Source organism: Ranitomeya imitator, chromosome 2 (assembly GCF_032444005.1).
Source record: "Ranitomeya imitator isolate aRanImi1 chromosome 2, aRanImi1.pri, whole genome shotgun sequence".
Lineage (NCBI taxonomy): Eukaryota > Metazoa > Chordata > Amphibia > Anura > Dendrobatidae > Ranitomeya > Ranitomeya imitator.
Window position 1 is genome coordinate 517,903,660 of NC_091283.1, and position 27,503 is coordinate 517,931,162.

The window sequence follows — 27,503 nt, forward strand, 5'->3', positions numbered from 1 at the left end:
TCTGCTTTTGGAGGTTCTCTGACACTTTTTGCACCTTCTGTGACCAGTAGAGATGCTTCTGTTCTGTCTAGAAAGTCTTCATTCTCTTTGATGACTTGTACTCTCTTCTGCTGGTGCACAGACTGGTCTAAAAAGTATTTCTATTTCTAACCCTAAGAATATGAGCATCATGTTAAAGATAGTGCAGCAAGAAGGTGCTCATGTGTCGGGCACTTACATGAGGTCCAAGTCCATGCTTTGTTGGTGGCGAAGTAACACTCAAGTTTGCTTCCTCTGTCCCCTTCTGACAACTACAGACAACAGAGAGGGGATCATTATCCTCTTCATTTCCTGACTGTTGTGCATCGATCACCTTTTTCTTCCTCCGTTTCTAACTTGGCTCCTGCATCTTCACTAATAAGTTTGTCTGGTACCATGAGCCACCCTCCCATGGCACCCACCTGTGTGACCACAGTCCAGAAATTTGAGATTATACCTTCTGCATCCTCCTCTGCTTCCATCTCTTCCTCTGTGTCCATCTCCTTACACAGACTATTCAAAGTGTGAAAATTATAATATAACAGATACAGCTGGAATTAGGCTACTTTCACACTTCCGTCTTTTGTCCTCCGTCGCAATCCGTCAGTTTGGGCAAAAAACGGATCCTGCAAATGTGCTTGCAGGATGCGTTTTTTGGCCATAGACTTGTATTTTTTAATTTTTTATATATCTGACAATCCTCACTTATTTCAAGTGTGGGTCTTATGGGTAAAGAAGTAGTGATAATAGGCAATGATTGCTGTTTGAAAAAAAGAAAAATAATAAAATGATTGGGGCAACAAAGGGTGTGTTCTGTTTAGATCAAGTCTCTATGGTGCAGAAAAATTGCACCTGGGTATGCGTGAAGACACCCAATAGAGTATCATTTTAAAGAAATAGTAGTGCTGCAGTATGTTCACTAATGGGCGTGTGATATTAACATACCCTTAACAGTGAAAGAGACCAGAGTATCATGATGAGACTCCACATTTTTCTGCGAGATCGTGCATCAAGCAGAGGGAGATCTGCGAGGCGCCTGCGCACTGTCTATCATCTGTGCGGGGGCTGGGTGATCATGGTCCCACATGCGCCGCACGGCCTCTCTTAACCCTCCGTCACATACAATATTCGGACTAACGAGTTCACATATAATGTGTCTGTCAGGCGCCTGCTGGAAAAATACCTATAATATCTAATGTTTGCAATTTCAGTGCTCTAAAAGTGATCAGTGACCTTCATAGGGATGTAATAAAAGAGACTACACATAATCAGTTGCAAAAAAAAACATTTACTTAACATAAAACTAATAACTATGAAATACAAACTTTTCAAAACTCCCGCCAAATAGTCCCCAGTTCGACTCTCTCAAAAAAATGTACAAAGAAAATTTTTGAACACAAACTTAATTTTAAGGTACCTTAAGTACTATTAAAAACATATTCAATCAGAAGTAGATGCTGAGGTTTCCCCAGAAAAGTCACACTTGCAGAGCAAATAGCAAGAATTACACACCATTTTTGCATGTGTCAGGCAAATTGCTTTATGACATTTGAGACATTCATAATTTGAAAGCCTTCTGGTTCCGCTTTCCGTTTGGCAGGTGGTGCATCTCCTTCTTTTGTGAGGTGGTGCAGTTGGTGACTTTTCACCATCATCTTCTGGGCGGAACCTTTTGAGCTGAACTTGAAGGCGAGAGGGGATACCGATTGTTTTCACGCTTCTCCTGCGTAGCTCTTGTTCCATTTAGTATTTTTATCTTTTCCAATATAATATGATCCAACTTCTTCATCCTCACCACTGTCACCATCTTGCTCTGTTTCAGAATCCAGGACACATTCTTCCACCTCATCATGAGAATCAATCTCACTTTCCTCTCCTAAATCCTCATTCAGTGTGAGGTCTCTATCATCTAACAGCATGTTTGTTACTTCCTCAACATCAAGTTGTTTGGATAAATTGTACATTTTCCTCTCCATTTCAGCAGATAATCTGAAGCAAGAGAAGGAATATGTTAGGGAACTACTGTATATGCCTGAGCAGCACACTTTCTTTTATAAAATCTCCCTTATTTCTATGAAATATCCTCACATTTTGTGCTATATATTCATAAAACAAGCTAAATAAACTATTGTGATGAATAAAAACATAAAATACCAACCTTACTGAATGTGACGTATTCACATACAATGAGCCTGAGAGATCTGTGCAGCTATATCCTCTCTCCTGAAGCTCTGAAATCCAACTGTGATATCAGGTTTCACAGACCTTCAAGAGACAGGAGACTACCTGGAGGGAGGGGGTTTCCTCACAATCTGGTGAGGAAGGAGAAATGAAAGTAAAAGAGAAGCGCCTGTCAGATCAGTTGTATGTGACGGAGGGTTAATGCACCCCATGATCCTGTTTGCCTTGGCAGCTGCTGCCTGGCACTGGCTGCTCCAGGTAAGTTTATCATTAACTAGGATCCCCAAGTCCTTCTCCCGGTCAGATTTACCCAGTGGTTTCCCGTTCAGTGTGTAATGGTGATATTGATTCCTTCTTCCCATGTGTATAACCTTACATTTATCATTGTTAAACCTCATCTGCCACCTTTCAGCCCAAGTTTCCAACTTATCCAGATCCATCTGTAGCAGAATACGATCTTCTCTTGTAGTAACTGCTTGACATAGTTTTGTATCATCTGCAAATACCGATATTTTACTGTGTAAACCTTCTACCAGATCATTAATGAATATGTTGAAGAGAACAGGTCCCAATACCCCTGCGGTACCCCACTGGTCACAGCGACCCAGTTAGAGACTATACCATTTATAACCACCCTCTGCTTTCTATCACTAAGCCAGTTACTAACCCATTTACACACATTTTCCCCCAGACCAAGCATTCTCATTTTGTGTACCAACCTCTTGTGTGGCACAGTATCAAACGCTTTGGAAAAATCGAGATATACCACGTCCAATGACTCACCGTGGTCCAGCCTATAGCTTACCTCTTCATAAAAACTGATTAGATTGGTTTGACAGGAGCAATTTCTCATAAACCCATGCTGATATGGAGTTAAACAGTTATTCTCATTGAGATAATCCAGAATACCATCCATCAGAAACCCTTCATATATTTTACCAACAATAGAGGTTAGACTTACTGGCCTATAATTTCCAGGTTCACTTTTAGAGCCCTTTTTGAATATTGGCACCACATTTGCTATGCGCCAATCCTGCGGAACAGACCCTGTCACTATAGAGTCCCTAAAAATAAGAAATAATGGTTTATCTATTACATTACTTAGTTCTCTTAGTACTCGTGGGTGTATGCCATCCGGACCCGGAGATTTATCTATTTTAATCTTATTTAGCCGGTTTCGCACCTCTTCTTGGGTTAGATTGGTGACCCTTAATATAGGGTTTTCATTGTTTCTTGGGATTTCACCTAGCATTTCATTTTCTACCGTGAATACCGTGGAGAAGGTGTTTAATATGTTAGCTTTTTCCTCGTCATCTACAACCATTCTTTCCTCACTATTTTTTAAGGGGCCTACATTTTCAGTTTTTATTCTTTTACTATTGATATAGTTGAAGAACAGTTTGGGATTAGTTTTACTCTCCTTAGCAATGTGCTTCTCTGTTTCCTTTTTGGCAGCTTTAATTAGTTTTTTAGATAAAGTATTTTTCTCCCTATAGTTTTTTAGAGCTTCAGTGGTGCCATCCTGCTTTAGTAGTGCAAATGCTTTTTTTACTGTTAATTGCCTTACCTCTTTGTTTAGCCACATTGGGTTTTTCCTATTTCTAGTCCTTTTATTCCCACAAGGTATAAACCGCTTACACTGCCTATTTAGGATGTTCTTAAACATTTTCCATTTATTATCTGTATTCTTATTTCTGAGGATATTGTCCCAGTCTACCAGATTAAGGGCATCTCTAAGCTGGTCAAACTTTGCCTTCCTAAAGTTCAGTGTTTTTGTGACTCCCTGACAAGTCCCCCTAGTGAAAGACAGGTGAAACTCTACAATATTGTGGTCGCTATTTCCTAGATGCCCGACCACCTGCAGATTTGTTATTCTGTCAGGTCTATTAGATAGTATTGGGTCTAAAAGTGCTGCTCCTCTGGTTGGATTCTGCACCAGTTGTGAAAGATAATTTTTCTTGGTTATTAGCAGAAACCTGTTGCCTTTATGGGTTTCACAGGTTTCTGTTTCCCAGTTAATATCCGGGTAGTTAAAGTCCCCCATAACCAGGACCTCATTATGGGTTGCAGCTTCATCTATCTGCTTTAGAAGTAGACTTTCCATGGTTTCTGTTATATTTGGGGGTTTGTAACAGACCCCAATGAGAATTTTGTTACCATTTTTCCCTCCATGAATTTTGACCCATATGGACTCGACATCCTCATTCCCTTCGCTAATATCCTCCCTTAAAGTGGACTTTAGACAAGACTTTACATAGAGACAAACCCCTCCTCCTCTCCGATTTTTACGATCCTTTCTAAACAGACTGTAACCCCCTGTAAGTTAACTGCCCAGTCATAGCTTTCATCTAACCATGTCTCGGTTATTCCCACTATGTCAAAGTTACCTGTAGATATTTCTGCTTCTAGTTCTTCCATCTTGTTTGTCAGGCTTCTGGCGTTTGCGAGCATGCAGTTTAGAGGATTTTGTTTTGTTCCACTCTCCTTGCTGTGGATTGTTTTAGAAATGTTCTTACCTCCCTTCTGAGTATGTTTTCCTGGGTCTTCTTTGTTCGAGTCTAATGTTTTTCTTCCCGTCCCCTCTTCTTCCAGTTTAACGCCCTCCTGATGAGTGTAGCGAGTCTTTTGGCAAATGTGTGTTTCCCAGGTTTGTTGAGGTGTAGTCCGTCTCTGGCGAGGAGTCCATCGTACAAGTAATTCACACCGTGGTCCAGGAATCCGAATCCTTGTTGTCTGCACCATCGTCTTAGCCAGTTGTTCGCATCAATGATCCTGTTCCATCTCCTGGTGCCATGCCCGTCTACTGGAAGGATAGAAGAAAAAACTACCTGTGCATCCAGTTCCTTTACTTTCTTCCCCAACTCTTCAAAGTCCTTGCAGATTGTCAGTAGGTCCTTCCTTGCCGTGTCATTGGTGCCAACATGTATCAGAAGAAATGGGTGGACGTCCTTGGAGCTGAAGAGCTTTGGTATCCTATCGGTCACATCCTTGATCATCGCACCTGGAAGGCAGCATACTTCTCTTGCAGTTATGTCCGGTCTGCAGATGGCTGCTTCTGTGCCTCTCAGTAGTGAGTCTCCCACCACCACCACTCTTCGTTGCTTCTTGGCTGTACTTTTTGCTGTCACTTGTTGCTGTGTGCCCTTTTCTTTTTTGCTTGCTGGTATTGCTTCATCCTTAGGTGTGCCATCTTCATCCTCTACAAAGATTTGATATCGGTTCTTCAGTTGTGTGGTTGGTGATTTCTCCATGGTCTTCTTGCTTCTTTTGGTCACATGCTTCCACTCATCTGCTTTTGGAGGTTCTCTGACACTTTTTTCACCTTCTGTGACCAGTAGAGATGCTTCTGTTCTGTCTAGGAAGTCTTCATTCTCTTTGAGTTTCAAAGTTGCTATTCTTTCTTCCAGACCCCGCACCTTTTCTTCTAAAAGGGCCACTAGTCTACACTTCTGACAGGTGAAATTGGATTCTTCTTCTGGTTGATCTGCGAACATGTAGCACATGCTGCAGCTCACCAGGTAGGTTGTCACATCTGCCATGTTGCTCCTAGATCCTGCTGGAGTAATGGGAAGAGCGCTACTAAAAGCGGTGTGGTTACCGCTGAATGTGGTGACGGTCACCTACTTACCGCTATGTGATGATGCAGGGCGGTGCTTTAGCGGTGTGGTAACCCGGAAGCGGAATGACTGGTTTGGGTCAAATACCTCTACTGACTGAGATGCAGTTTTGGGACATGCAGTACTGATAATGGGGACATGTAATAGATACACTAGCATGATGGATGTTGCCCCACCATCTGGTCTAGAAAGGCTTGGCTGGCAATATAAGGAGACCAGACCTACATTGACCTACACCTGCAACCAGGTGTCATTTTATATCTGTGATGTTCTGAGTGAACACTACAGTCATGGCCAAAATTTTTGAGAATGACACCAAAATTATATTTTCACATGATCTGCTGCCCTCTGGTTTTTATTAGTGTTTGTCTGATGTTTATATCACATACAGAAATATAATTGCAATCATATTATGAGTACCAATAGGTTACATTGACAGTTAGAATGAGTTAATGCAGCAAGTCAATATTTGCAGTGTTGACCCTTCTTCAAGACCTCTGCAATTCTCCCTGGCATTCTCTCAATCAACTTCTGGACCAAATCCTGACTGATAGCAGTCCATTCTTGCATAATCAATGCTTGCATTTTGCCAGAATTTGTTGGTTTTTGTTTGTCCACCTGTCTCTTGATGATTGACCACAAGTTCTCCATGGGATTAAGATCTGGGGAGTTTCCAGGCCATGGACCCAAAATCTGTTTTGTTCCATGAGCCATTAAATTATCACCTTTGCTTTATGGCAAGGTGCTCCATCATGCTGGAAAAGGCATTGCTGGGCGCCAAACTGCTCTTGGACGGTTGGGAGAAGTTGCTCTTGGAGGACATTCTGGTACCATTCTTTATTCATGGCTGTGTTTTTAGGCAAGACTGAGTGAGCCGATTCCCTTGGCTGAGAAGCAACCCCACACATGAATGGTTTCAGGATGCTTTACAGTTGGCATGAGACAAGACTGGTGGTAGCGCTCACCTCTTCTTCTCCGAATAAGCTGTTTTCCAGATGTCCCAAACAATCGAAAAGGGGATTCATCAGAGAAAATGACTTTGCCCCAGTCCTCAGCAGTCCACTCCCTGTACCTTTTGCAGAATATCAGTCGGTACCTGATGTTTTTTCTGGAGAGAAGTGTCTTCTTTGCTGCCCTCCTTGAAACCAGGCCTTGCTCAAAGAGTCTCTGCCTCACAGTGCATGCAGAAGCACTCACACCAGCCTGTTGCCATTCCTGAGCATGCTTGGCACTGCTGGTAGTCCGATCCCGCAGCTGAAACAGTTTTAAGATGCGGTCCTGGCGCTTGCTGGTCTTTCTTGGGCGCCCTGGAGCCTTTTTGACAACAATGGAAGCTCTCTCCTTGAAGTTCTTGATGATGCGATAGATTGTTGACTGAGGTGCAATCTTTGTAGCTGCGATACTCTTCCCTGTTAGGCCATTTTTGTGCAGTGCAATGATGGCTGCACGTGTTTCTTTAGAGATAACCATGGTTAACTGAAGAGAAACAATGATACCAAGCACCAGCCTCCTTTTAAAGTGTCCAGTGATGTTATTCTTACTTAATCATGACTGATTGATCGCCAGCCCTGTCCTCATCAACACCCACACCTGTGTTAATGGATCAATCACTAAAACGATGTTAGCTGCTCCTTTTAAGGCAGGACTGCAATGATGTTGAAATGTGTTTTGGGGGTTAAAGTTCATTTTCTGGGCAAATATTGACTTTGCAAGTACAGTAATTGCTGTTAAGTTGATCACTCTGACATTCAGGAGTATATGCAAATTGCCATTAGAAAAAATGAAGCAGTAGACTTTGGAAAAATTAATATTTGTCTCATTCTCAAAATTTTTGTCCATGACTGTATAATACCATATGCCTCCTGAAGAACTCATATCATGGGAGAGAAAAGCGTTGAGGCTGATGCTGATTGAGCAGAGATAAAGCTGATCAAGCATGTTTAAGCTACAGTAAGCATATTTTATGGCTGCCAGATTGTTTTATTATTCAGGCACAGTGCAATAGTGATTTATATGGGCTATATACAAGGATAGGTTTTTTGACTGGCATATTAATATCCTATTATTAATATATTCTGTCTAAAAGCTCTGATGTTCTCACCACTGTATATATTTGCTTTGCACTATAAAAAAATGAGTTAATTTTTGCTATGGCAGTCTAAGTAGATTGTTGGGCATTGCACTATGCCCAAACGAAACATTTTTGTCACTGCTTTTTACTATAGCAGTCTAGGTAGATTGTAGCTCTATTGCACTGTGCCCAAACGAATCAGCAATAAATCAAGTAGATGAGTTCAAGATACCATTTGTCCTTAATATGCTAGATTGGCATCGCCTCAGCCGAAACAGCATTTTTTTTTCTTTCACTAACAAAATAAGTCGTATCCCACCAGTAACGACTGCCAAATTTTTGGCACAATTTATTAGCAGCACAAATCATGCCCATAATGCTCATATGGGGTGTAGGGAGGCTCTAGTTGATAGCCCATTAAGGCCACCCATTGCATATTGATCTCCCTTTTTTTCCCCCTTTTTTTTCCTGCTTTTTATCTGTTGACAATAAATAAGGGGTAAATTATAGGGAAACTGGGGGTGAGCCTTCGTTGAGCTGGGGCGCCATTTGCGTGCTGTGGTAGGGTGCCAACCTCCGCAGTCAGGAAGGGACATGTTAAATAGGGACTGTGTAGGTTCCACCTCCCCTCTTCCACTTAAATATTGACTAGAGATTTTGTTTGATATTTTTGTTTGGCTGTATAACGGTGGCATTGCTTCAGGAACATTTCTTAGAACCCCCTGGCTCTACCTCTAAGGATTAGTTTTGTGTATCCTAGTATTCCACAAAGAAGCCGGGTATTTTGGATTGTGTTATTAGTGTATATATACTTGTGGTTGTACTATTCTAAGGGCTTCTAGGGACCACAGGGCGAGCCGCCATTAATTGGGGGCGCCATTTGCGTTCAAGAGGGTGCCAACCTCCGCTGTCAGGAAGGGTCCAGCTAGGGCTATTTAGGGTTACACAGGTATAACCGTCGCCTAATAAGACCAGCATGTGAATGGTCCACTTGAACTGTCCTTGTTGTCTTGATGCTCCGTTGATTCTGGGCCTAACCATTTAACAAGCAAACTCAGTTGTTCTTTGATGCTGAGGTTAAGATTTTGGATTACTGCTTGAAAGGTCGACTTCCAGGCTCTAAAGTTCTCTGCACGATTGTCAAACTTTGAGACTGATTTTTATTAACTCCCTTTTGAATCATTAATATTCCCATAGTCCTTTTTGAAACAAGGCTGCAGGTCACTTCAAAAATCAATAAATTACATATTCAATTGTGGGATACCACAAAAGAAGAGGAAGTGAAGGAGAAAAAATTATTTAAAAGGTAATATATTTATTGAAACAATGTGTTAAAAAGTAGTACAAAGAACATTAACATGGGGGAAGGGAAAGGAAGGGGGAGGGGAGGTTTAAACCACCAGACTGGAGAAAACTGATCTGCACTATACCATGGAGGGTTAAAAAGGTAAACCCAATAGGAATATGAAAGTAGTAATGGTACAATGAAAAGGAAAAGGCGATCTAGGTACACAAAGTAAAATTATATAAACATCCACATAGAGCAAAACATAATCCCCAAGTGCATAGAAAGTATCCTATTAATGGGTTAATGTAGAGGCACAGGGTAAGTACATGTCTATCCAGAAGTACAAGGCAAGGAAAAAACCTGCTTTCATGATTAAGGGAGCTTAGTCTCCAGAAACGCGTTGAGATTCTTACCCATATGGTTGTGCTGAAGTCTGTACCCTCCAAGTTTAAAGTATGTGAATAAAGAAAACTCTTTTTCACGGAATCGGTGAAGCTGGACATTCCTTTATTTTTTTGGATCTTGTACGCCTGGACACAGCGGGTCCGTGCTCCCGAGGTTTGGTTCTTGCATCACGGGTGAGCTGGTTTATGTTCCTTCTTAGAAAGAAGGAGTACTTAGGTTTAAAAGAGTATTTTATTGTGAAAATATATTAGTGTAACACATAATAAAAATAACAAAAGGATGACATGAAGGATCATGAGTGTCATGCACTCCACATAACTGCCAGTATTACATAAATCAAATAAGGCATACCACAGTTAGGTTTACATTGTTGCACTATATTAGGACTATCAGGCTATGTGCACACTTTGCGGATTTTGCTGCGGATCCGCAGCGGATTTGACTGCTGCGGATCCGCAGCAGTTTCCCATGAGTTTACAGTACAATGTAAACCTATGGGAAACAAAAAACGCTGTGCACATGCTGCGGAAAAAAACGCGCTGAAACGCAGCGGATTACATTCCGCAGCATGTCACTACTGTTCTGTGGATTTTCACCTGCTCCAATAGGAAAATGCAGATGAAAATCCGCATAAGAAACCGCAGTAAAAACCGCGATAAATCCGCAGTAAAAACCGCAACGGGTTTTCACTGCGGATTTTGAAATTCCGCTGCGGAAAATTCCGCAGTGGAATCCGCAAAGTGTGCACATAGCCTCAAGTAGATATCTCTAAGGCAGCACTTCCCTGCAGCTAGCACCAAATGAGGTAGGTAGCGCTATGTAATAAAATGCTAACCCACTGCGACCATATAGTTGTCTAAACCAATAGCTACAAAATGGCACTTACCAGCAACTGACACCAAGATAGGTTGGATGGTACAAAAGAGATCCAGCGGAGCCCCCAACGTACGTTTCGCTTTTGTATTGTATTGCTTTCTCAAAGGGATAGCTCTTGCCGCTCACAAGGACCTTTTTATCCCATTGGTGGTTCATCTCATTGCCGGTCACGTGATGTGACCCGGCCAATGGTATTGGCATCTCGGCGCGTGCGCCCTGCAATCCGCAGGTCCTTCAACAGCCGCCGGGGTCAAGCACAATCAAGCATGCCTGAAGCATGTATGAGAGGCTGGAAAGACTCCGTGGCAGAAGAGCCACTGGACCAATAAGGTGCATGCGCACCACCAAATACTGCCCTCAGACAACGCCGCAATCAAACAACCCTATATATACCATCAAATTATATAATTATAATCCCAGAACACTTCTCTGCATATCAGTACAATCTATAGAAATAATATTTAATACAAAAGCAGATACAAATACTGAGATCTCCCGATTGATGTGATGGGTTGAAGTCCAATTCCAGTAATATATTGAATTCTTCAAACAAAATAGGCGGCATAGCTTGATCGTATGTAGATCGACATGGGTATAAGCAGGTTTAAGCGGAAAGTGATTAAAACTGTAAACGTAACAATAAAACAATTAGAATGACTCACATACAAACAAGAAAAAACAATTAAAATCTGAATCATAACCTGATCAAGGGGGCACAAAGAGCTGGTCAGAAGAGGGACATAACAACCAATCGCAAGAAAAAGGGAAGGGTTTTATCAAGGATATAAAGACCAATTTATAAGAATGGAGCGAAGCTCGACGCTTCGTTTAACCCTTTTGGTGCCAAGGTTTCTCTGCTTCCTCCGTACTTGCACATATTTCCAGTAGCTTGTCAGACAATGTTGACTTCCTAGTGCGAGATAATCTGGAAGATCGAGATGTGATTTTGGTCAACGTTGTACAATGTTGCCTAACTTCCTGGAGATGTGTGATGTAGAGTTCTCCCTTATCCTGAGCATCTCACACTAATGCTTTCTTTTCTTGTAGAAGTCTTTCAGCTAGCTCTGCTGTGGCATTATCCATGTACTTTGCAAACAGTCTGTGGTAGCGATCATAGGCAGCAGATAATTTGATGTGGCGGTTAAATCTGCTGTGTCACTGTTAAAGCATGGAAGTGCTGCTAAATAGTGATCAACTCTGCCCCATCAGTCATCTAGGTTGTCACAGAACTCTTTTCTAGTTGTCTCAAAGTTCGCTCTGACCTTTTGTTAGCTTGGTTACACATTTGCGATGCCCGATTCTGCAGTAAGCGTGGACTCTGCTCCTTGTGCACCTGTGGTGTCACGAACATGATGCTCTTGCCTCAGGGGGATCCATAGAGGTTTTCGTGAACATGCCTTAGCGGAGATGGCTGATGGTTATAGATTTGCAGACAATGTATATGCACACAGACACTGTAGGCATAGTTCTGTTACTATTCTGCCACCGATGTACTTAAGTGAGATTTGTCTGAGGAAGGATCTCTGTACAAGTAATGGCAGATAATTGCTCGCCACCCTCTTTCCATGCTTAACCAGCTGCACTTGGTAAATCCAGAAAGGACGATGCAGTAATGAACTTTAACTTATTTTTTTCACAATACCTTGCTGAGATAGGGGAGGATGATGAAGTAAAATATGGACGGTAGAGGATAGAAGTAGCAGGAGAATCCTTTATTATTGGAGTCTGCCAAAATCCTGTTGTCGACCAACACATCACAATCCGTCCCTCATGTGTTCATGTTCCAGGAGTAGACAGTTGCTGACTTTCTCAGAAGAATTGTCACTATACACCCAAAGTGTTTGGCGAACTCTGCTCCTTATATTGCCCTCTGGAAATCAACTTCCTTATAACCAGTTTGCGCTGCTGTACATATACCACCCGCTTCCTATCTTTTTGCAGTTTTTTAAGGATGTCAAAGCAGAGACCATAATAGTGACTTTTATTGCACCAGCCTAACTGATGTGGGCCTAGTATTTCCTGGCTTACGTCCCCTGGTGATTTTTTTTCGTCAAGATCTTTCTCCTTGCAAATTTAGCTACACTTCAAATAAGTGTAGTTGTTAAGAGACTGAGCCAAATTTTTTAAATCTGACCAGTGTCACTTTATGTGGTAATAACTCTGGAACGCTTCAACAAATTCCAGTGATTTTCAGATTGTTTTTTCTTGACACATTATACTTTATGATAATTGTAAATTTAGGTCGATATGTTTTGTTTATTTATAAAAAATATCAGAAATGTGAGAAAAATGTAAAAAAAATTAGCAATTTTCAAACTTTGAATGATTATCCCTTTAATCCAGATAGTCATGCCACAGCAAAACATTAAGAAATAACATTTCCCACATGTCGTCTTTACATCAGCACCATTTGTAAAATATTATTTTATTTTGTTAGCATTTTAAAAGGTTTAAAAACGTAGCAGGAATTTTTCATTTTTTCAAGGAAATTTACAAAATGTATTTTTTTAGGGACCTATCCATGTTTGAAGTGCCTTTAGGGGTCCCATATATTGGGAAACCCCGGCTCAAAGTGATACCGTTTTAAAAACCGCACCCCCTGACACATTGAAAACTGCAGTCAGGTAGTTTATTAACCCTTCAAATGCATTTCAGTAATTAATGTAAAGTGGCATGACAGAAATGAAAATGTTTTTTTACCACCTAAATGTCTCTAACTTCTGAACAGTTAAAGGGAACCTGTCACCCCGTTTTTTGAGATTGAGATATAAATACTGTTAAATAGGGCCTGTGCTGTGCGTTACTATGGTGTATGTAGTGTACCCTGATTCCCCATGTATGCCGAGAAATACATTACCAAAGTCGGCGTTTTCGCCTGTCAATCAGGCTGGTCTGGTCAGGTGGGCGTGTTCACAGCGTTCTTTTCTTCCCCAGGTTTCCGTTGGTGGCGTAGTGGTGTGCGCATGTCCAAGGTCCGGATTCCCTGTGCCCACGTGAAGACACAGCGCGCGATCTGCGCTGTCATTCCTTTCATCGGTGCGGGCGGCCATCTTCCTGGGGCCGCGCGTGCGCAGATGTAGTGCTCTGCTGCACGGGGCTTCAGGAAAATGGCCGCGGGATGCCGCGCGTGCGCAGAAGAGATCGCGGCGGCCATTTTCCCAAAGCCGAGATGCAAACTCGGCTTTGGGAAAATGGCCGCCGCGATCTCTTCTGCGCACGCGCGGCATCCCGCGGCCATTTTCCTGAAGCCCCGTGCAGCAGAGCACTACATCTGCGCACGCGCGGCCCCAGGAAGATGGCCGCCCGCACCGATGAAAGGAATGACAGCGCAGATCGCGCGCTGTGTCTTCACGTGGGCACAGGGAATCCGGACCTTGGACATGCGCACACCACTACGCCACCAACGGAAACCTGGGGAAGAAAAGAACGCTGTGAACACGCCCACCTGACCAGACCAGCCTGATTGACAGGCGAAAACGCCGACTTTGGTAATGTATTTCTCGGCATACATGGGGAATCAGGGTACACTACATACACCATAGTAACGCACAGCACAGGCCCTATTTAACAGTATTTATATCTCAATCTCAAAAAACGGGGTGACAGGTTCCCTTTAACAGCCGTCAGACTCTAAAGCCATTATTTGGTCATGAATTGCCATAGCAACCATCAGGACCACAAAATCATGATCTGAGGGCGCCAATTGGGATAAAGAGGAAACCCCCCACTTTATTAACCATTTATATGATGTAGTCACTATTGACAGCAGCATCTAAGGGGTTAAACAGATATGGATGGTGCAAACACTCATTGTGGCTGATACAGCAAGTTGTCAGCTATAGTGCACAGCCGACAGCTGCTGGATTGTCACCTGTATGGGGAGGCTATTCTCTTATATCTCAGGTCAGTTAAAAGACGTATTGGCTGTCATTAAGGGGTTAAAGCTGCAAAGTTTCATAACTTTACGTGCTGGACGAAATCATAAAAACATAATGAAGTTTTAGTTACTCTAAGGCAAAGTCACCACCATAACCCCTGCAGTTGCGACAGAACTTGGGAGCCCAAAGAAGGCCTGCAGTTGGACTTGTTTGTACTAAATCTACGGACAAATATTGGCACAGTATTTTTTTGTTTTCTCTGTCCACTAATCTGTAAGTTATCCACGGTGCTACTTCTTGTAACTAAGGGCTCATATTGTCGCTCTTTACCACCAACCTAAAATCCCTCCACACTTTCTACTTACAACTGCTCTTGTAAGTTTTCTCATGGCCATCATCCATCAAGTGGATGTCAGAATTGGTCTTCGAAATTCCTGGTCACTGTTTGTCACCAGAATAAGGTAGTTTTCCTCCCGATATCCTCATGTTTTGTTAGTCCCCTTCTCATTTTCAGTTTCTTTCCATTGTCATGGAAATGTTCCTTCATTATTTGTATTATGTAGTCTGCACATTGCCACTCCACATCTATGAATCTGCCTCTTTCAAGCACTTTTTGATCAATTGTTTTTACTAAACAACTTGACATACTATTTCCGTTTTCACACAAAACAGATAAAAAATGGGCAAAAAACTCATCATTCTTCCAGGGTCTGTTAACATAGTCATCATAGTTCATTAGATCTGGTCAACCATAAGCAAGGCCTTCCATTTGTAGGGCAAGTTGACGCTTTTCTTAGCTACTGGAGTTCAAAACCACCGTGTGGTTGTCACTTCACACTTTTTAAAAATTTTACATGGTGCAAACATTGCATCCTACATCAGTGTCAGCTAACTAGACTTGCCTCCTACTGTATTGTTGCATTACTGTAGGGACTGCTTTATTAAGTTGCAAGGTCCTTTGTTCCCCCAATGGCACCAATGGGAAAATTGACAATTTTACTTATTGGTGAAAGCCTTTTCTTTTACTGTGCATTGGGAGACAAATCACCTACCAATGGCAATTTTTTCTATAGTTCTCAAGTCTCCTCATTTCACATGGTTTTTATGTATTATTGCCTCTCCTTCTGCTAGTAAACAAATTGGGCTATAACTTCTGGGAGGAACAAAAACACTTTACTTAGTATCTACCCACCTGGTGGTGGAAACTAATTCCGGAAGTCCTCTGTTCCCCAATGGATCCTTTAAGAAAAGGCTTTCTTTTACCAGTAAGATACAAAAAGCCAATTTCTAGTTCATTCCACCTCCCAAAAAACACAACCCCAAATTACTTCAATAATAATTGAAAGTCCGTTCACAAAATAAATAAGCTGTTAAAACCTCCCTGGTTGGAATAAAGAAAAATGTTGTCCTGTTTTTTTATTTTTTTGTGCTGACGTTGGAAAACAAATTAAACTGGAAATTTGGTATCTCTGTAATTGTAGCCGCAAGAAAACACAAAATTCTAATGTCCTTATTATGACTTGGTGAGCCCCATAAAAACATGTAGATTGTTTCTTTTTACAGGTCATGGAACCATCTGTACGAATGCAAGGACAGGAGCCTCTCACTGCATCTATGTTAGCAGCTGCCCCACTACAAGAGCAAAAACAAATGCTTGGTATTTGTCATTGAACCTTTAGTATCTCATCCCCATTTTATACATAAATGAATCCTTAGGCTACTTTCACACATCGGGTTTTTTGTTTCAGGCACAATCCGGCAATTTTTGGAAAAAACGGATCCGTTTTTTTACGCCGATCCGTTTTTTTTTCCCATAGAGTTGTATTAGCGCCGGATTGTGCCTGATGGCCAGAAGTTTCATCCATTTTTTTTCAGGATCCGTCCAAATAGTCGTTTCCGGCGGACGGAGAAAACGTCCAATGCAACGTTTTTTTGTCCAGCGGAAAAAAAACACACCGTGACGGAATCGGCCAAAAACACATGAAACAGAGGTGTGAAACATTGAATCCGGTGCCCGGATCCGGTTTTCAAAGCATTTTCCATACAAATCATGCAGATTTGCCGTTCTGGTCTCTCGATCTCTCTCTATCTCTCTCTCTCTATCTCTCTCTCTCTATCTCGATCTCTCTCTATCTCTCTCTATCTCTCTCTCTATCTCTCTCTATATCTCTCTCGATCTCTATCTCGATCTCTATCTCTCTCGATCTCTATCTCTCGATCTCGATCTCTCTCGATCTCGATCTCTCTCGATCTCGATCTCTCTCGATCTCGATCTCTCTCGATCTCTATCTCGATCTCTATCTCTCTCTCTCGATCTCTCTCTCGATCTCTATCTCTCTCTCTCTATCTCTCTCTCGATCTCTCTCGATCTCTATCTCGATCTCTATCTCTCTCGATCTCTATCTCTCTCTCTCGATCTCGATCTCTCTCGATCTCTATCTCTCTCGATCTCTATCTCTATCTCTCTCGATCTCTCTCGATCTCTATCTCTCTCGATCTCTATCTCTCTCGATCTCTATCTCTCTCGATCTCTATCTCTCTCGATCTCTATCTCTCTCGATCTCTATCTCTCTCGATCTCTCTCTCTCTCGATCTCTATCTCTCTCTATCTCTATCTCTCTCGATCTCTATCTCTCTCGATCTCTATCTCGATCTCTATCTCTCTCTCTCTCGATCTCTATCTCTCTCGATCTCTATCTCTCTCTCTCTATCTCGATCTCTCTCTATCTCTCTCTCTCTCGATCTCTATCTCTCTCGATCTCTATCTCTCTCGATCTCTATCTCTCTCGATCTCTATCTCTCTCGATCTCTATCTCTCTCGATCTCTCTATCTCTCTCGATCTTTCTCTCTCTCTCGATCTCTATCTCTCTCTCTCTATCTCGATCTCTCTCGATCTCTCTCTCTCTCGATCTCTATCTCTCTCGATCTCTATCTCTCTCTATCTCTCTCTCTCTCGATCTCTATCTCTCTCGATCTCTATCTCTCTCGATCTCTATCTCTCTCGATCTCTATCTCTCTCGATCTCTATCTCTCTCGATCTCTATCTCTCTCGATCTCTATCTCTCTCGATCTCTCTCTCTCTCGATCTCTATCTCTCTCGATCTCTATCTCTCTCGATCTCTATCTCTCTCGATCTCTATCTCTCTCGATCTCTATCTCTCTCGATCTCTCTCGATCTCGATCTCTATCTCTCTCGATCTCTATCTCTCTCGATCTCGATCTCTATCTCTCTCGATCTCTATCTCGATCTCTCTCGATCTCTATCTCTCTCGATCTCTATCTCTCTCGATCTCTCTCTATCTCTCTCGATCTCTATCTCTCTCGATCTCTATCTCTCTCGATCTCTATCTCTCTCGATCTCTATCTCGATCTCTCTCGATCTCTATCTCTCTCGATCTCTATCTCTCTCGATCTCTCTCTATCTCTCTCGATCTCTATCTCTCTCGATCTCTATCTCTCTCTCTCTCGATCTCTATCTCTCTCTATCTCTCTCGATCTCTATCTCTCTCGATCTCTATCTCTCTCGATCTCTATCTCTCTCGATCTCTATCTCTCTCGATCTCTATCTCTCTCGATCTCTATCTCTCTCGATCTCTATCTCTCTCGATCTCTCTCTCTCGATCTCTATCTCTCTCGATCTCTATCTCTCTCGATCTCTCTATCTCTCTCGATCTCTCTCTCTCTCGATTTCTCTCTCTCTCGATCTCTCTCTCTCTCGATCTCTCTCTCTCTCGATCTCTATCTCTCTCGATCTCTATCTCTCTCGATCTCTATCTCTCTCGATCTCTATCTCTCTCGATCTCTATCTCTCTCGATCTCTATCTCTCTCGATCTCTATCTCTCTCGATCTCTCTCTCTCTCGATCTCTCTCTCTCTCGATCTCTATCTCTCTCGATCTCTATCTCTATCTCTCTCGATCTCTCTCGATCTCTATCTCTATCTCTCTCTATCTCTATCTCGATCTCTATCTCTCTCGATCTCTATCTCTCTCGATCTCGATCTCTCTCGATCTCTCTCGATCTCGATCTCTATCTCTCTCGATCTCTATCTCTCTCGATCTCTATCTCTCTCGATCTCTATCTCTCTCGATCTCTATCTCTCTCGATCTCTATCTCTCTCGATCTCTCTCGATCTCTCTCTCTCTCGATCTCTATCTCTCTCGATCTCTCTCGATCTCTCTCTCTCTCGATCTCTATCTCTCTCGATCTCTATCTCTCTCTATCTCTATCTCTCTCGATCTCTCTCGATCTCTATCTCTCTCTATCTCTATCTCTCTCGATCTCTCTCGATCTCGATCTCTCTCGATCTCGATCTCTCTCGATCTCGATCTCTATCTCTCTCGATCTCTATCTCTCTCGATCTCTATCTCTCTCGATCTCTATCTCTCTCGATCTCTATCTCTCTCGATCTCTCTCGATCTCTCTCTCTCTCGATCTCTATCTCTCTCGATCTCTCTCGATCTCTATCTCTCTCGATCTCTATCTCTATCTCTCTCGATCTCTATCTCTCTCGATCTCTATCTCTCTCGATCTCGATCTCTCTCTATCTCTCTCGATCTCTATCTCTCTCGATCTCTATCTCTCTCGATCTCTATCTCTCTCGATCTCTATCTCTCTCGATCTCTCTCTCTCTCGATCTCTATCTCTCTCGATCTCTATCTCTCTCGATCTCTATCTCTCTCTATCTCTATCTCTCTCGATCTCTCTCGATCTCTATCTCTCTCTATCTCTATCTCTCTCGATCTCTCTCGATCTCGATCTCTCTCGATCTCGATCTCTCTCGATCTCGATCTCTATCTCTCTCGATCTCTATCTCTCTCGATCTCTATCTCTCTCGATCTCTATCTCTCTCGATCTCTATCTCTCTCGATCTCTCTCGATCTCTCTCTCTCTCGATCTCTATCTCTCTCGATCTCTCTCGATCTCTATCTCTCTCGATCTCTATCTCTATCTCTCTCGATCTCTATCTCTCTCGATCTCTATCTCTCTCGATCTCGATCTCTCTCTATCTCTCTCGATCTCTATCTCTCTCGATCTCTATCTCTCTCGATCTCTATCTCTCTCGATCTCTCTCGATCTCTCTCTCTCTCGATCTCTATCTCTCTCGATCTCTCTCGATCTCTATCTCTCTCGATCTCTATCTCTATCTCTCTCGATCTCTATCTCTCTCGATCTCTATCTCTCTCGATCTCGATCTCTCTCTATCTCTCTCGATCTCTATCTCTCTCGATCTCTATCTCTCTCGATCTCGATCTCTCTCTCTCTCGATCTCTATCTCTCTCGATCTCTATCTCTATCTCTCTCGATCTCTATCTCTATCTCTCTCTATCTCTCTCGATCTCTATCTCTCTCGATCTCTCTCGATCTCGATCTCTCTCGATCTCTCTCTATCTCTCTCTCGATCTCTCTCGATCTCTCTATCTCTCTCTCTCTATCTCTCTCTATCTCTCTCTCTCTATCTCGATCTCTCTCTATCTCTCTCTATCTCTATCTCTCTCGATCTCTATCTCTCTCGATCTCTATCTCTCTCGATCTCTATCTCTCTCGATCTCTATCTCTCTCGATCTCTATCTCTCTCGATCTTTCTATCTCTCTCGATCTTTCTCTCTCTCTCGATCTTTCTCTCTCTCTCGATTTCTCTCTCTCTCGATTTCTCTCTCTCTCGATTTCTCTCTCTCTCGATTTCTCTCTCGATTTCTCTCTCTCTCGATCTCTCTCTCTCTCTCTCTCGATCTCTCTCTCTCTCGATCTCTCTCTCTCTCGATCTCTCTCTCTCTCTCTCGATCTCTCTCTCTCTCTCGATCTCTCTCTCTCGATCTCTCGAAAATTGGGAACCAGATGTATCAGCGCGAACCCTATGGGTACTGGTTAGTCATGGCGAGCAGAAATAGAGGCTCACAGTGCGACATTCTCATACTCTGTGACCTCATGAATATTTATAGCGTCGTAGAAACTTATGTAATAACATATATTGTTTCTTAGAATTGTATGTAAACACAGCATCACCATTATATCTAATGCACAAAAATACATTGAAATCACAATTATTCTGTTTGGGGCAGGCTTCTCCAGCCTCTGTATCAAAAAAACTAATTTTGTAGGCGTTGCCTATTGTTCACACATTTTCTCCTCTCATAATACTTTTCCATTATTTGCCAGCACAAATCGCGAAGTGTTTTTTTTTTTTTTTTAACTGTTGCACTACATTAATTTTCCTATTTTTTTTTTATCCCTTAGACCTTTCTGAAATGACTTTCTCAATATAATCCCAAATGTATATCACCTTTAGCTGATATATAGTATATATCAGTTGTTAAAGGTAATTTCATACAGTAAATAGGAGAAAAGGCACACATGTAGGTTTAACCCCCAAAAAAGCTTTTCAGTTTTTGTTTTTCACTCACCTCCTTCCCAGAGCCATAACTTTATTTTTCAGTCAATATGGCCATGTGAGGGCTTGTTATTTGTGGAACGGGTTGTGCTTTTGAGCGACACCATTGGTTTTACCATGTCGTGTACTAGAAAACGGGAAAAAAATTCCAAGTGCAGTGAAATTGCAAAAAAAGTGCAATCCCACACTTGTTTTTTTTGTTTAGCTTTTTTTACTAGGTTCACTAAATACTAAAACTGTCCTGCCATTATGATTCCCCAGGTCATTACGAGTTCATAGTTACCAATTATGTCTACCGTATATACTCGAGTATAAGCCGAGATTTTCAGCACCTTTTTGGGGGGCTGAAAGTCCCCCTCTCGGCTTATACTCGAGTCATACCCAGGGGTCGGCAGGGGAGGGGGAGCGGGGGCTGTCTAATTATACTTACCTACTCCCGGCGCGGTCCCTGCACGTCTTTTCCCCGAAGCCGGTAGCTTCTTCCTGTAGTGAGCGGTCACATGGTACCGCTCATTACAGTAATGAATATGCAGCTCCACCTCCCTTAGGGGTGGTGCCGTATATTCATTACTGTAATGAACGGTAAGTGACCGCTCAGTAGAGGAAGAAGCAGCAGCGCCGGGAAGCAGGGAGGGGAGCGCTGCGCGATATTCACCTCATTCGAGCCGCCGCCGCTCTGTCTTCAGCAGTGGCGCTCAGGTCAGAGGGCGCGGTGATGTAGTTAGTGCGCACCCTCTGCCTGAACGTCAGTGCTGAAGATGGAGCGGCGCCAGAACGAAGTCATGTGAATATTGAAAGTTTCGGGGTCCTGAGCGACTGAGAGGTGAGTATGTGTTTTTGTTTTTTTGTTTTTTTTTTATCGCAGCAACAGCAAATGGGGCAAGTGTCTGTATGGAGCATCTTCTGGCGCCATAACGTTTGTGCAGCACTATAATGGGGCAAGTGTCTGTATAGGGCATCTTATGGGGCCATAACGTTTGTGCAGCACTATAATGGGGCAAGTGTCTGTATAGAGCATCTTATGGGGCCATAACATTTGTGCAGCACTATAATGGGGCAAATGTCTGTATGGAGCATCTTCTGGGGCCATAACGTTTGTGCAGCACTATAATGGGGCAAATGTCTGTATGGAGCATCTTATGGGGCCATAACGTTTGTGCAGCACTATAATGGGGCAAGTGTCTGTATAGGGCATCTTATGGGGCCATAACGTTTGTGCAGCACTGTAATGGGGCAAGTGTCTGTATAGAGCATCTTCTGGGGCCATAACGTTTGTGCAGCACTTTAATGGGGCAAGTGTCTGTATAGAGCATCTTATGGAGCCATAACGTTTGTGCAGCACTATAATGGGGCAAGTGTCTGTATAGAGCATCTTATGGAGCCATAACGTTTGTGCAGCACTATAATGGGGCAAGTGGCTGTATGGAGCATCTTATGGGGCCATAAGGTTTGTGCAGCACTATATGGGGCAAATGTCTGTATGGAGCATTTTATGGGGCCATAACGTTTGTGCAACACTATATGGGGCAAGTGTCTTTATAGGGCCATAATCAACGTTTGTGCAGCATTATATGGGGCAAATATCTTTATGGAGCATCTTATGGGGCCATTATTAACCTTTATGCAGGATTATATGGGGCATATTTTAATATGGAGCATTTTATGGGGCCATCATAAACTGTATGGAGCATTATATGGGGCTCCTGATTCAATATGGATATTCAAAAACACTTAACCTACTGATGTCTCAATTAATTTTACTTTTATTGGTATCTATTTTTACTTTTTGACATTTATCGGTAGCTGCTGTATTTCCCACCCTAGGCTTGTACTCGAGTCAATAAGTTTTCCCAGTTTTTTTTGTGGCAGAATTAGGGGGGTCGGCTTATACTTGGGTCGGCTTATACTCTAGTATATATACGGTAGGTCCTTTTTTTTATCTAAGTGGTGAAAAAAATTGCAAACTTTGCTAAAAAAAAAAAAAAATGCGCCATTTTCCAATACCCGTAGTTTTCGTGATCTGGGGTTGGGTGAGGGCTTTTTTTTTTTTTTGCATGCTGAGCTGATGTTTTTAATAATACCATTTTGGTGCAGATACGATTTTAATGCAATGCCGTGGCGACTGAAAAAACGTAATTCCGGCGTTTTGACTGTTTTCTCGCTACGCCGTTTAGCGATTTAGGTTAATCTTTTTTTTTTTTTTTTATTGATTGGGCTATTCTGGACTCGGCGATACCAAATATGTGTTTGATTTTATTTTTTATTTTGAATGGGGCAAAAGGGGGCGATTTGATGTTTTATATATATATATATTGTTTTTTTGTTTTTTTTACTTTTGGCATGCTTCAATAGTCTCCATAGTCTCTCCGAAAAAAGAAAAAATGAAAATGGCCATGGCGTGTGGGGTTTAACACATACACACTACATTACATGAACATATACACAGATGTAATGGAAAAAAAAATCTTCCTGGAAGAGCTTCTTTAAATTGTCCAATTACCGGTAATTATTAAAACTGATAACATCCGTAATCTGTTAAAAGGGAACAAAATACCAATCTCGTTATTGTACATGCGACACTAAAAATGTTTAGCAATTGAATTGTCCATGTGGTATGTCTTAATGTAGCTCAAACTAGACCAATTAAATCAACATAGATCAACTATTATATAAAGAAAATAGAATTGATCAAAAAGAAATGTGACAAAAAAAACCACAATGAGCGATTTGCAATGGTAAATAAGGGGAAAAGTGTACTATAATGAGAAGGCACAAGGCAATTCCTGGAAAAGGAGGTATTTTGGATACAAAAATTGGGGACATTTGCTCCAAAAGGGATAAATGAAAAATATAATTTTATTGTATTTTTATAAATTGGATATAATGGTGATGCTGTTACAGGTTACCATACCGTATATTGTTCCTTGAACTTGTATGTAATTCCATATGTTTCTATGACGCTATGAATGTTCATGAGTGTATGAGGTCAGCGTGTGAGAAGGGAACGTGGCCTCCGAATCGCTGCATTGGGGAGCTGCTCCTGCTGTGGTCCTATTCATGTCTTTAGAAGCTACGGTATTTAACTCTGCACTGATCAAATGCCTGTATTTGCTAAAATGCAGGGATACATAGTTCGGTCACTTTTGAGTAAAAACAGTTACTCTCACTGCATTACGTTATTAACCCTGGTAATATTTCTAGGTGAACGGATTTATCCTCTAATATTCAGTATGCATGCCAAACTTGCTGGAAAAATAACAGGCATGTTGTTGGAAATAGACAACTCTGAGCTGTTACATATGCTGGAGTCTCCGGAGTCTCTTCAAACAAAGGTATTTTAAAAGTGAAATTATTGGCATTTCTAAAGTCATTAAATGGCATGAACGTACTTTTCATACTAGCCTAACGATCATTCTGTACGTCTGCAGTTAATGCAGCCCACTAGACCGTGTTTTAAGGGAATCTGTCAATGTTTTTGCTACCCAAGTTGAGAGCAGAATATGAGGACAGAGACGCTGATTCCAGTGATGTCACTTAGATTTGCTTGCTGTACTTTTGATATCACTGCTTGTTCAGCTGCAGATCTCCCCGACCGCTGATTCATTGACTTCTTTCTGTGTACACTGTGCATAGGCAGACAGCTGCCATCAGGGCCGGCGTCAGCACCCGGCGCACCTGGGCAAGTGCCGGGGCCCTGAGCAGGCAGGGGGCCCACTCGCCTTCGGGGACACTGGCGCGCTATAGTGCCGGCCCCCGCGAGTGGACCCCCCGCCTGCCCCGGGCCCCGGCACTTGCGATACTTACCTCTCCCAGTTCCAGCGCTGCAGCGTCTTCCATCATCTGACTGTGATGTTCAGGTCAGAGGGCGCGATGACGTCACTAGTGCGTGCCCTCTGCCTGAGCAGTCGCAGCACAGAGAGCAGGAAGACGCTGAGGAGTCAAGAAGCAGAGCAGCGTCAAGCAATGAGGTGAGTATTTTATTTTATTTTTTTATATTTGGAGCAATATATGGGGACCATCAGAAGGAGCATTATATGGGGCTAATTCTATATGGAGCATCTTATGGGGCCAATAATATAGGGAGCATCTTATGGGGCCAATTCTATAGGGAGCATCTTATGGGGCCAATAATATAGGGAGCATCTTATGAATCCAATTTTATAGGGAGCATTATATGGGGCCAATTTAATATGGAGCAGTATATGGGGCCAATTACATATGGAGCAGTATATGTGGCCAATTATATATGAAGCATCTTATGGGACTAATTATATATGGAGCATTATATGGGGCCCAATATACATGGCGCATCTTATGGGGCCAATTATTTTTGGAGCATTATATGGGACCCAGTCTGTAAGGAGTATTATATGGGCCCATTCTGTATGAAGCATCATATGGGGCACATTCTGTATGAAGCAATATATGGGACTCAGTATACTGTATGGGGCCAATCATATACTGTATGGAGCATTATGTGAGGCCCATTATATATGGAGCAGTATATGGGGCCCATCATATACTGTATGGAGAATTATATGTGGCTCACTATACTGTATGGAGCATTATATGGGGTCAATTCCATATGGAGCAATATATGCGGCTCATTCTGTATGGAGCACTCTGTGGTGCCCATTATACTGTATGGAGCATTATATGAGGCTCATTATCCTGCTTGGAGCAATATATGGGGCTCATTATTCTGTATAGAGGACAATGTAGTGCCAATTATACTGTATGGAGCGCTATATGGGCCCATTATACTGTATGGAGCATTATATGAGGCTCATTCTGATTGGAGCAATATATGGGGCTCATTATTCTGTATAGAGGACTATGTGGTGCCAATTACACTATGGAGCACTATATGGGGCCATTATACTGTATGGGGCAATATATGGGGCTCATTATTCTGTATAGAGGACTATATTGTCCGGTTTCTGAGCTAATGTAGAATGTACAATAGATATCACTCATGTAATGTAAGAAGTAAGTGATATCTTTGGCATTGTACTATACCTATATTTCTCTGCCGTATCGGTGCATTATGAATTGTGGTATGTGTTAAAAGGGCCCACTGGGACTCTTTCGCCCAGGGCCCATGAAAACCTGGAGCTGGCCCTTGCTGCCATTCTGTGATGGGGGAGGGGATATATAGAGCTTATGAATATGGAGGACTATATGGCAGCAGGTTTATTAGTCCTGTAATAATTATCTCCTGCTGAGAAAAGTGACTACAATCAAAACTACAACAGTCCAGTAATTGAAAAATGACTGGAATCACATTCTCTGTCTCTACATTATGCTGTTCTTAGAGTAGGTGGCAAAAACCTGGATTCCCTTTAACTGCACGGGGGGAAATCTGACAAAGCAAAGTGAGCCAGGCCAATTTCACACTTTGACCATCACAAATAAAATCTAATATATAAACTAATCATAGGTCTCATACTCAAATATTTTCTGACACAGAGACCTTGTATGTTGTGATAATCCCACCGAGCACTTTACCCCACTAAGAGCCTTCCTCCAATTTTGCATCAAAATGTAATGGAATAAACCACCCCACCAAATCCCAGCCCTATGTGCAGTGATCAAAGACATGCTCCTTCTTAGTAGCCTATGTGGTAAATACTGTGAAGAATGAAGAAAGGTTAGTTTCCCTCCCTGGGGTAATTTTGGGGATGGAAGGAGGGCAGTAGCAGGTAGCTCTTCCTGTCTCGCAGCTTCTTCCCACCATGTGCTTTGCAGTAACAGATTTGGGAGGTAGGACGTAAAGCTTTTTAGTCATGACATGCTGCTTTCTTGGCAGGGGAATTCTGAGTTGATGCTTTCCACCTACTGTGGCTTCTAATGGCGCACACAGAAGCCATGTCGGCACTGGCAGCAGAACATGGGTAACATGCAGACTCTCCTAAACGCTGCCTCTAAGCAATGATTGATGGGATATTGGTATTAAATCTTGTACAATACGGCCGCTCCAAGCATGCGCTCACAGCCTAAGACGAGGACATGTCCGGATTGTATTCTTGTAGCAGCTGGTAGGGACTGATGTATTAGGACATTTCTTATAAAGTCCCTGTGCACTAAACTATATTTTCCCCACAGGTGGAAGAAGCCGTCGGCGTCCTAGAAGCCCACCATGCTAAGGAGTCTTCACACAAAGGCGGCCATCCTTCCCTGATGTGAAGCGCTCCTGCTGATCACAGCCACACGTGGACTTGTACCTTCACTACACTTTGTGTCACGCGCACAGTGGAAGGAACCTGTATAAATTTAGGAAAGCCAATCATATTTTGTTTGTGTAGAAATATAGTATTATGTAAGGTAAAGTAAATTACATCCCCAGTGATGAACGACAGCTATAAATAATATTATTTCTTTATCTTTTATTATTGTGTTCTTGTTTCATTTTTTTTTCTGCATTAAATAAAAACGTGCAAAAGCAAATCTGTTTTATATTTTATATCCATTCTGTCTCGTAGACATTGGCAAAAAGGATGAGGAACTGACTTGCTACTACAGGAATCCCATGCCTGCCATTCCTCTCACGTGCCCTTGGAAAATCAGAGCCCTTGACAAACATGAAATAAATGTCACATTTCACGGTCACTAGTAGTTAGGGGGATTGAGTCCTCTGTTTCTCACCTGCACAACCATGGTGAGGAGGACGTTTGGAAGCAGTCCTGTGTACGAAGCAGCTCAAGCTTAGTTTTCAGTTACTCTTCTTTTTCAGACTTTAGGACTCTTTACCATAAGGCGCAATCCAGGACTAGACTAT

At 42.3% G+C, this 27,503-nt stretch overlaps 1 protein-coding gene across 2 annotated transcripts in view; it reads left to right on the plus strand.

Moving 5' to 3' along the window:
* LOC138664784 (embryonic polyadenylate-binding protein) overlaps positions 1 to 27,166 on the plus strand; it is a 148,990-nt gene extending 121,824 nt beyond the window's left edge. For both annotated transcript variants that reach the window (XM_069751756.1, XM_069751757.1), the window contains exons 12-14: positions 15,898 to 15,991; positions 23,927 to 24,057; positions 26,831 to 27,166. In XM_069751756.1, coding sequence (XP_069607857.1) covers positions 15,898 to 15,991; positions 23,927 to 24,057; positions 26,831 to 26,911 — 306 coding nt within the window. In that variant the 3' untranslated portion in view covers positions 26,912 to 27,166. The remainder of the gene's footprint in view (positions 1 to 15,897; positions 15,992 to 23,926; positions 24,058 to 26,830) is intronic.
* Positions 27,167 to 27,503: the final 337 nt, after the last annotated feature.